The 11,719-nt window shown below is 39.0% G+C and overlaps 1 protein-coding gene across 6 annotated transcripts in view; it reads left to right on the forward strand.

Annotated features, from left to right (window-relative positions):
* The window catches only part of utrn (utrophin), a 231,614-nt gene that overhangs the window by 164,709 nt on the left and 55,186 nt on the right, over window positions 1-11,719 (forward strand). For all 6 annotated transcript variants that reach the window (XM_056270677.1, XM_056270680.1, XM_056270678.1 and 3 more), the window contains 3 exons: window positions 2,377-2,437; window positions 9,038-9,099; window positions 10,374-10,448. In XM_056270677.1, the coding sequence (XP_056126652.1) occupies window positions 2,377-2,437; window positions 9,038-9,099; window positions 10,374-10,448 (198 nt within the window). The remainder of the gene's footprint in view (window positions 1-2,376; window positions 2,438-9,037; window positions 9,100-10,373; window positions 10,449-11,719) is intronic.

The raw sequence follows: 11,719 nt of genomic DNA on the forward strand, positions 1-11,719 counted from the left end.
TGCCGCAGCGCAGCCTGAGCGAGCCAGACGCTCAATGTGCAAGCTGTGCAGCTGCAAATGCATTTTACAGGCTTCAGTAAATCAAGTAAAATGTGTTTCCGAAGACATTTGTAGGCTATGATAAGAAAAACTACTTAAAATTGTTTTAAAAAAAATTTTACACCGGAAAGTACATTCTAGAAGTGTAATTCTATTGAGTAAGTTCGCACAAGGCTACAGAAAACTGTTGTGTTTATTTTTCTTCAAATGCAGTATAAGCCGATGAGTTTCGAATGTTATATGTTGTATTTGTTTAAGTTAAAAATAAAACGTATTATAATCTAAACAAATACATGGTTCATTTTTGGCAAAATGATCATGATAGCCTTTATATATCTGTGTGGTTAAGTCTTGTATATTGATTAAGCCTACTTTGCTATTCTATAAATATATAGGCCTAATAAGTTGCATTATAATATGATATAAAATGTATGAATTTCAGGGGGCATGTCACTACCACATACCCCCCCCCCCCCCTGTTCCTTATTTCCATTTCAGAAAATTGGCAACCCTAATGCTGGCAAATCCTCTAATTATAACGAACAAAGTGTGGATATTATGAAAGATTGATTGTGCAGTCAGCTTCATTGATAATAACAGAGATGTGTGAGATCGCGATGAACTCTCAGCTTTTTAGGAATTATTAAGAGAGGGCACTTTGCGCGCATTCAGTCATGGCAAACCATGCACGCAGTAAACTGCTTGCTTTTATGTTAAATTAACAGTGGTTTGTGTTTTAATGCTTTAATAACAAATAATTTATCAGGAGGCGACACGTAGGCTAACTTGGAAGTATTTGGAGGTACAGAAAAAAGTCTATTTGTGGGAGCGGGACAAAACATACATGTTGCGGGCGGGAGAAAGAAAGTTGAGAACGTCAGTTATAACGACCCACGCATTAAAAAATGGTCGGGTTAAAATCGGGCTAGAGCTCATAATTACGTTTAATGTGTCGGGCCGGGCCGGGCTTGATTTTGTGGGCCCGATCTAAGCTCTAATTTGTAGCCTACTTATCATTTTGATACTAATAAAGCTAATATAACACTTACAGCATGTGTTGCCTTCATTATAAGGCTTATATAAAGCTTTTAATTTTTTGCGGCTCCAGACAGATTTTTTTTTTTTTTTGGGGTCCAATATGGCTCTTTCAACATTTTGGGTTGCCGACCCCTGCCCTAAACAAAGGTTTTAAAACTGCATAACTCATTTCACACCTTTTGACATAAATGATACTTTAAATCATGCGGCTTGTTGAAGAATGATCCGATGTTACTTGGTCCGAATGTAAACCAGTGTCTTTTTAATTATTGTGTTTTAGCGTTGTTGTTTTTTTTTTCAGTTGTTACTCTACATTTTTTTTATATTCATTGTTCATACAAAATGTACGATGTAATTGATTGTGTAGAGTGTTAATGTAATCAGTGTCGTTGTCGCAGACATTTGCCACTTCACTCTTATTGAGGGGACACTGCTAATTAAAATTCATTTGATTCTAATTGACACAAGTTTACACTCGCGCACAAACAATAACTGTCAGCCATGTAAAATTAAGCAAGCCAGTGTCAGATACTGTGGAAAATCAGACATCACAGTCCACACACACACACACACACACACTAAGCTGTGGCGAAGCTTTTGTGTTTAATAATTCAGAGGTTAATCGTCTACTATTTTCTGTTTTAGTGGACTGTCAAGAGCAGTCATGAACACACACACACACACACTAGATTTATTTTAGCAGTTTTAATGTTCCCTTTTATTGGCTTTATTGTGGCAGTTACATTTAAATGAAACAATAAGATGTAACAATAACACTACATACAAATTATATTCACTCTCTCTCTCATCTCAAGGTCTCATCAAACCTTGTTTCCCCCTTTTTCCTGAAACGTTGGCGGCAAATGGCAGCAAATCATTTTTTTTTTTACCTTGTTACAACACCCGCCTTGTCCTTTTCTGTCCCATCTTGTCCTTTCCCATCCCTTCTCCATCCCATGACTGCACTGGGAGTTACTCTGCAGCTTGACGCTTCGATCCATAGAGTTCAGTGTATTGGGTAATGCTGACGCGATTCAAACTTTTAGAGTTTGGTCTTTGAAGTTGTATCATCCCGTTTCCCATGCCATTAGCTTCAAAAGCAGTGTTGCGTACACTACATTCTGCTGAGAGAGCAGATGTGTAACATAAATCATCAAGTGTGTACCTCTGGAACGAGGGTTCAGTGTCGGGAGAAATTAAAAGAGTCCGCTGATATGAGAGAGATGTTCTTAATTAATGCTTCATTTCCCAACACCATCATGAGCAGACCCCATCTAATCTTTTATTATGTGTCCGCAGCTTCAGTGCAGACGCCCTGGCAGAGAGCGGTGTCCCAGAATAAAGTGCCCTACTACATCAAGTAAGTGCTGTGTCTGACACACTCACACATCTGTTTCCATGTGGACTGATCTCTTTAAGGGTGCTTTCACTTTGCAGCTGTTGAAGCAGAACCGACTCTATTTGACGGCAACGTTTTTTTCACGTTTGGTGTGAAATCCTCTTTCTGAACTTAGAAACGCCCCAGCGAACGGATGTACGGCTCGTGTGCTTCTCTATTAAGTTCCACATAACTTTCAGAAGCAGATTATTGTGTATATTCACATGCACTGCCATTCAAAAGTTTGGGTTCGGTAAGAAACAGTCATTTTGGGAAATATTAATAAAATGCAAGATAATTTTTTCTGTTGTAATATATTGTAAAATGTGATTTATTCCTGTGATCAAAGCTGTATTTTCAGCATCATTACTCCAGTCTTCAGTGTCACATGATCCTCCAGAAATCACTCTAATATGATATATATGCTCAAGAAACATTTCTGATTATTATCAATGTTGGAAACCATTAAACTCTGCTGCTATAAGTGTTATAATATATTGTATTATAATATTTATGAATAGAAAGTGAATCAAAAGAACAATCGAAATCTTTTGTAACAATTCAAAAGTCTTTACTAGCACCTTTGATCAATTTAATGCATCCAGGATGAATACAAATATTATCATTATTTTCAAATCTTACATCATAAATAAATATCCTAAATCCTGACATTATACATGTATCTCACTAATCTAGGACCCCAGCGTCTGGTTCTTCTCTATAACTGTCATGTAAAAACAGTCAAACTCAAGCCACCATGGCAAGCTGGGTTTGTTCAGTAAATGCATGCGTGATTTCGCAACGTCTCTGCAGACGACAGGCAATTCCTTCAGATACTGATATTTTGCCTGAATACATTGTCCCTTCAAGTGCCCATCAAGCCTCGAGAGACAATGAGAGAGAGAGAGAGAGAGAGAGAGAGAGAGAGAGTGATTGTTGCATACAGCATCCTGACAATGGACCGGCTTGGAAATCATCCAGTAATAGAGGAGGATGAATGACATGTGAAAAAATAATAGTAACCGAGAGAAAGAATAATACACTTTATAAAAAATTCTCCATGGTACATATAGTGTCCATTAAAATGCATGGTTACTCCAGTTATTAGTCACTAAACGGAGTTGCCGAATTGTGGCGAACGGATTGTTCCATGTCGTCCAGATCCCTGGAGTTTTGTAGTGTAGAAAAGGAGATGAAAGGGACCTGTGAAAGTGTGTGTGTGTGTGTGTGCTGGGCGGCAGGTGTGTTGTGAGGAATGGCCGGTAGCTGAACTTCTTTGGCGCGTATGGCTCTGACAGCACCCATATGGCTGTGCATTCATGAATACACCAGAGATCCTTTTTTTCCCTTCATCGTTTCATTTCCCGAGGGAATCTTTCTTACATTTCCACCAAACCCTTGTGTGCGACTCTCTGTGCTCTCACATCTAGAGCGCTGCTCTCCAGAACAAACGTTTGCTTCTCTGTACAGTGTGTCCTCGCGGCTCATTGATCTTCCTGCCGTGAGGCTGGGCGAATTAGCAACGCGTACTGGCCTTTCTAATTAAAAGCCGCTGACTCTCTGTATCGTGACTCTCTGGGAATGCCCTGACCCCTCTGAAGACTAAGCTCGGCGCACAGGGCAATCTGCACCAACTGATTCGTCTGTGTAATAACTTTAAAGTGAAAAGAACTGCGACAAAGTAAGTGGGTATTTTGTGTGGCGAGGTGTTTTCACCATTGGGTTATCTTTAATCAAACATCTTTAAGTGGTCAAAAAGTGTAAAAGAACCCAGTTCTCTAAGCATTCACACTGTTCCTGGTCTCAAATGTGGTTTCAGATCTCTTTCTGTTTGTTTTTGGTCCTTTCTATGCACAGTATTGTTTGTTTATTTATGTTAACCTGCCCACCAGAACTTTATTGTGCTTAATTGCATGGCACCATACTGAACTAATAAATACAAAGGAAATATGCAAATAATGTATTTTTATTCTTATTAATATTGTGTTATGTTAGAAGAGAGATGTGTGAAAGGGTTTTACTGTTATTTGAATAGTATTTAATAGCTGTTTTTGTGTGTGTGTGTGTGTGTGTGTGTGCATTTATATATGTATATTTATGTATATACAGTAACAAATTATTGTTGTTTTTATTATTATTATTATTATTCACATTTTTTTAATATTCTTTTTTAAAATAATGTCCCAAAAGGCTGTCTGTTCTCATTTGGATCGGTCTTATATAAGTCATGGTTCCTGCGGCTCACATGAGTGAAATACTGACTCTTCTCCACTGAAACACAAACTTTCTCTAACACACACCAATACTTACGCCGACTCGTATAGTCAAACATTAATTGGAGAGATCAAAGGGATGAAACTTGTTTGAAACTAGAGTGTGTGTGTGTGTGTTGATTAGTATGAGCTGAGATTTTAGAGCATGTCGAGTGGAGATGATGATGTCTCAAATGTCGGACCTGCGTAAAGAGTGACAGAGAGAGGTCGTAAGAAAGGAAAAGTATTTTATCTACGAAGTATTTTTGTAGAAAAGCTCATTTCTGTAACTCTTAGACTGTTTTGTGAATATAATGAGTTGAGTAGAGTTCATGTTTATTCATCTCAGTGTGTGAGACACGCTCCCTGGACTTCAGAGAAGTGTGTGTGTGCGCTGAGATGAGAGAGCAGCAGCTAATCCTGTAAGCAGCTCACCGCTGTGAATAAAACACATCTCGCATCCTTTACTGTAAACGCGTGCCTGCTGCCGTACGAGCGCCTGCTTTCTGCAGAATGAAACTAAGCTGTTATTTCTTAGTTGTTTTCAGTGCTCTGCACATTTACACTGCTGTTAATTTACACTACATTTACAGTACTGAAAATTATGTAAAAATATATTACAGTTTCCACAAAAAATGAAGCAGCACAACTGTTTGCAACTTTGATAATAATCAGAAATGTTTCTTGAGCATCAAATCATCATATCAGAGTGATTTCTGGAGGATCATGTGACACTGAAGACTGGAGTAATGATGCTGAAAATACAGCTTTGATCACAGGAATACATTACTTTTTAAAACATCACAACAGCTATTTTAAATTATCATAATATTTCACAATATTACTGTTTTCACTGTATTTTTGATCACATCCAGCAGCTCCTCCCCTTTTTAAAATAGCCAATGGCGTATCACAGCTCGGCCAGAGCTGTTGAGCTTGATAAAGCCACATTTGACATCTTATGACAGCCAAAGTCTAATATATTAAACTGTTGCTAAAGCAAAACAGTGATCATAATCATGCTGAGGATGTGTAGTTTGAAAGTCTACTTTGTGTAGATGACGTTTTGAAACTTTCGTTGGTGTGTTATCTCTTCCACTCGATCAGTGCTGTTTCTGTCTGTCTAACAGTTTCTCCTCCTAATCTCCTCCATATTGCTTTAAAATACTAGCCTGGTTAAAACCAGAGCATTCTCAGTTGTATCTGAGTTCTGGTCTGGCAAAGCGTCATAGACAAATCATTTCCAGAGGGGCGTCACCAACGGACGGACTTAACCCAATCAGAGCGATGAAGGAGATGACGTATGCAGAGCGGCGGAGACACATCTCCGAGTGTTGTTCTTTGCTCGGTTTTTAACTAAAAGGAAACGTTCAAATGGCTTAAAACAGACGCGATAGCTGATTCGAACGAGTGATGTTCGACGGCGGCATCCATCTTTGTAATGTAGGCTACAAAATCTGCTTCAAAATCCCAGCGCTGTCGTCATCGTGGAAAGCCCGCCCCAACGTTTCTGATTGGTGCCTCGATTTCGGCGGATTGGAAATGAGCTTGAATGAGCTCTTTGCCAGACTAACTTTCAGAGCAAATCTAAATTTGCCGGAAGTTATCTGGGTTTTCCCAGGCTATTAAAATACAGCATTCTGTGCAGAATTCAAATGGGTCCGATACATTTTTTTGATCTGCACCGACTCGATCATATAATCCGCTGTAATTTCGCCCCAATGGAAAGCATATTTACACTTGTCTGAATCGTTCCCTATCCCCCTATATATATCCCCCATTCATCATGTAGAAAACAGTAAATGTGTGAACAAGTGACCGATTTCGGCCGCAGCTTCATCGTCTATTTATAATATAGGGGGCGGGGCTTCAGATTGAGAGTGATGTCATCAAGATCATTGATCCATGTTGACGAAAGTGACAGACTGTTAGTTGTGAATGCATATATATCTTCTAAATCCGAATTTTGTCATTGTTTTGGAGCACATTAGCTTATAGATAACCTATACAAAAAAAGAAATGTGGGTTTCATGGGGACTTGCTGTCTTAGTGTCTCGGACTGTTAGCATGCCACCGTAACAAGCAGCTGTTTAGGCAGCGAGGGAGCTCACTGTAGTTTCGAGTAGATGACACTTCTTCGCTGTTCTCCTGCTGAAGAGCCGAGGTGAAGCTGCGTATTTCACCCGTGTGCAGTAACCAGCCGGATTACCCTCCACACACTCCGGCCCTCACTGATCCTCACGGCTGAAAATCAATTTATGTGACAGAACCATCATCCGCCGTCACCTGGCTCCATGCATGCGTCAGTAAAGCTGAACCCTGAACGCCCATCTGGGTCTATTTAAAGCTGCACTCGTCCCTGGCGTTCTGTCTGTTGGGTCTGGCTGAGATGGACGGTCTGAGACGGTTTGAGCCGTTCGCCGACGCCAGCGGAGCGGAGAGGACCTCTCATCAACCTGTGAATGAGACGAGGAGATTCACTTAACACCTGCTGACAGCATCTGGCTCTCTTGCTCTGTCCCTCCCAAACAGAAACTCAGTGAGACACAGCCTCGTTTGCCTGGGAGTGTGTGTGGGAAGCAATTCTGGTGTTGGACTCAAGACTATAACAACTCCAACCATTATTTAGCAGGATGTATTCAATGCCTGATTGTTAAAGAAATAGCCAAAATGCACAAAAATATTAATTTTCATCAGTGGCTACCCCTCATGCCATACCAGAGGTGTGTGGCTTTCTTCTGCAAAGCACACACAAGTGATTTTAGAAGTATATTTCAGCTCTGTTGGTCCATATAATGTAAGTGGATGGTGACCAACTTTGAAGCTTCAAAAAGCAACAGTGGTATTCAGATAAGTAATAGCTTGAATAAAGTAATCAATTGTAAAATAACATGCATAGTCTTCACTGTATACATTAAATATAGATGAATCCTTATTAATGCTACAAAATATATAAATTCAAGAGCACTGAGTGATTTTCTCTTTGTCTTTTGTTGTCCGATTAACATTAATGACTGAATCAGTGCTATTGGGCTGCTGTCACTTTAAGGCCGAATGCACGGATCCAATATACTGTTGCACATGCGTTTTCTTTCTCAGCGCTTTACATTTACACTCAAAACCGTCTGTGTTTACGAGAATACTCAGCAAAATGACTTTTTGAGGCTATTTGATGCTATTTACAATATGCACATAGCGATAGATGTCATTTAAACTAAGTGAAAATAGCGGTAGATTCTATTTGCACTAAAAATAGCAGTATTTTCTTTGCAATAAGTGTAAAGAGTAGTAATTTTGTAAGTAGTTGCAGATACTATTTGAACCTTAGTGTTGTTGTGCTTTAAACGGCATGAAATAATAACATAGATAGAGTATAAATTATTATATTTATTTAAATTATTAAATTAATTCCACCTTATTGGGACAATAAAGCCCTCCCTACATCCACCCCTAACCTTAACCGATAGACGCTTTATTAAACACACATTAGACACTCTTTCCACTTTTCGAATATTTTCTTCATTTTTATTGGAAATAAATGCCTTTTCCGATCTGATATGTGACGGAAAAAAAGGAGGTTAGAGGGAGTTTGGCAAAAAGGGGGATTTGACCTCGTGTTGATTTGCGTCAATACTTTCTGCCATGGAACAACAACACACTAACAACCCAGTGTCTTCCGTAGTTTAAGCAAAGCCAAGCAAATTTACACTTTATGTAAATAGACACACAAAAAAAAAAGCCTTTTTACTGTGCAGGCAGCCAAGTGTTATTGAAATCTCATTTTGCCAGCGGTGAAGTATCCCTTTAAGTTGGAAAAACAGTGAAGAGTAGAAATAGGAACATTATTATTATTTAGACCCAGTGAACCTGACCAATTACTGATCACTTCTGATTGGCTAAAATCCTGTCGATATCCACGCTAACCCGCTTCTTCTGTGTGTGCGCATGTGCCGGACACTGAGGGAAGCGGTGAGCATGTAATGGCAGCTGTGTTAGTGAGGTCAGCCGAGTGGACACTTCTCCAGGGCTCTGGGTGGATCTGTCAGGTCACATCTGACCTCAACCAAGAGAAATAGATAGCACAAAGAATCCAGTCCACACACACACACAGCGTATTTAAGACACGTCTCCCTGTGCTCTTCCTCCATTTCTGCTCTAGATTTTGATCTCCTTTCTTTGGTTCTTTCTCATTCAGCTCAGTCGTTCACCCCCGCAAGCCTTTTTGTGTCCAAGATAGCCTCTCTCTCACAAGCACACACACAATAACAACAGACGTTGTAAGTCGTGTGTTTGTCAGAGTCTAATTCTCCCTCTCTGTCCTCTTCTGCAGTCATCACAGTCAGACGACATGTTGGGACCATCCTAAGATGACGGAGCTGTACCATTCTCTTTGTAAGTGATACAAACACACACACACACAGAGAGTCGAATACGTCTTTTGTACCCCGAGAGATGCGCTGAGAGAAACTCGAGTCTCACCAAAATACACAGATGGATAAATACTGGACAGCAAGTGTCCGCAGAGGCCCACTGTCAGTGCAGGTGTGTGTTCGTGTGAGGCAGGAAACCTCTAGAGTCGACACACACACACACACACACACACACACACACACACACACAAACATGGCACCGGACCAGATGTGAGAGAGTTATTTTTGTGTTTGGTTCAGGTATATATATCAAAAATAATTAATACTGTTGTTATTTCATTAATGTCTCGAATAAGATTGTATGTTCTATATTTTAATTTTAGATTAAGTTGTAGTTTTTTAATTATATAATAATATTTTATTTCAGGTAAATGGCAACCTTTTATTTTAGTTTTTTTTAGTTTTCAGTTTTAAATTTCATCTTATGTTTATATTTTATTTAATTAAATATTTGTAATAGTTTAAGTTAACAGTCAAAAAGTTATTTTTATTTGATGTTATTTTAACTCATTTTGCATGCACGATACATCTAAAAGAAGACGGGATTTCAAAACAGAATGAACTTTTTTGGGGGGTTTGAGAATTGAATAGAATCCGTCAAATTTTGTGTCAGGCTAGGTCGTCAAATCTCGTTGCTAATGCTAACGAGTGTGTTTACGTTCACAACAACGCACTGATAGTTATGAAAACACTAGAAAACCATGTTAGAATGGATTTTAAAATCAAATTGTTTTCCGGCTGATGTCAAACGTGATATGAGTGGAGTTGACAGATAAGACAGGCATCTCGCTGTATTGATCATATTTTGTGTTAACCACTTTTGACCTTTTCTTAATAAGAACAGTTCAACCTGTTACATGACCTTTCCTTTTTTTTTTTTACTTATTAACCTTCGTACTTGTGAACACGCTCATTAACAGACCTTGTTTTAAAGATGAAGTCAAACATTGTATCAATCTGCATGTCGTGTCGAAATATTTCATTAAATATGCTGTTTATAACGTATGTGGTCAAATGGATTATGCGGATGCGTGTGTGTGTCAGATGCTCTGCTGTTTATGGATTTAACATGTCACAGTGTTGTTTAGATGAATCCTCAGAACTCGTCAGAAGAATCTGTCATCTGTTCTCACACACACACAGAGCTCTGTGCTTCAGACTCGGTTCACAGGGAGTTCACTTTACAGTCCGAGTGTTGTTCACTTTTCTTGTGCTTTCTCTTCTGTTTCCATATAGCTGACCTCAACAATGTGCGCTTCTCCGCATACAGGACGGCTATGAAGATCCGCCGGCTACAGAAAGCCCTCTGCTGTAAGTGTGTGTGTGTGTGTGATTAGAGCTGCATCATTGCATCGTCTCACTCCATCGGCTCAATTAACTTAGAGAGGCCCAATTAACAGCACAAAGAGAATCCGTTAGGTGTGTGTGTGTGTGTGTGTGTGTGTGTGTGTGTGTGCGCGTGATGTCTTCCACCACCTCACATCGTCATTTGCATCGTGTGTTTGTTTTTTGAGTTGTTAATAGGTCTAATTAACAGGGAATATGTCATCCATCGCTCCATCAAAGATGGTGTTCAGTCGCTGACGCGTGTTCTAGCTGAGCGTGACGCCATGATGTTAATTATGTTAATCGGGTGTTTGCTTTAACATGACATTCTGCCCGGAAGCTCGGTTTCTATTATATCAGTCCACATAACTCTATCTTAAACAGCACGTATGCTCTGATTGCCTGTTATTGTGTTGCTTTCTGTATATATGAAATACAGTCAAACCAAAATGTATTCAGACACCTTCGACATTTCTCACATTATCACAGTTTATTCGCTATAGTTTAGAAAATGGTGATAAAATATCAAATCATATCAGAGTTATCAGATCAGTGGATATTTGACTGGTTTTGTCTGTTGTTAAATTTAACTACACAATTAGATAATACCAGTTTGGCTCAACCAATCACCAAGCAATGCTTCATTGTGTTCAGTCTGTGTGTAAAAAGGTCGCATTGGCAATTAAAGAAAAACACATGGTCTGGTCAAAGTGTCGAGATAATTTCTGGTCCCACATTTTTAATATCAATTTTACGGGTAGTCACTGTATGAAGAATATTTGGGTATGATATGTCACGGTTTACTTTATTTTGCTCACTTACACAAATGAACTATAGTGTCCCACTAGTACAAAAAGCTCACACCGGCTAACATATTATGTGCTTACACGTTCTGATGATTGATTAAAACACATTGACATCTATATTAGTTTTGGATAATAATATTCCAGTATTCACTGCAATAATAATAATGATAACCTCATCTTGTCTTGTGTTTTGAGATTTAATAGCGTCTGAGCTGTTTCTTGACGTACTCAAATGGCGTTTCTTTTAAATATTTAATATAAGAAAATATCGCCGTTTATGAGTATGTTTAGCTACATAGTCACTTGATGGAAAATATGCCCTTTAATGTGTTTTTAATGACTTGAATTACTATTTAATTACTTCTGTTTAAAATATGCCCTCTGTTTCGTCCTCTGAGCCTCGAGTCTTGATGTTCTGTGGAGGACAGAGACTTCTCTTCTTATGCCACA

This window comes from Rhinichthys klamathensis, unplaced genomic scaffold, assembly GCF_029890125.1.
Source record: "Rhinichthys klamathensis goyatoka isolate OS25496 unplaced genomic scaffold, OSU_Roscu_1.1 h1tg000305l_1, whole genome shotgun sequence".
Lineage (NCBI taxonomy): Eukaryota > Metazoa > Chordata > Actinopteri > Cypriniformes > Leuciscidae > Rhinichthys > Rhinichthys klamathensis.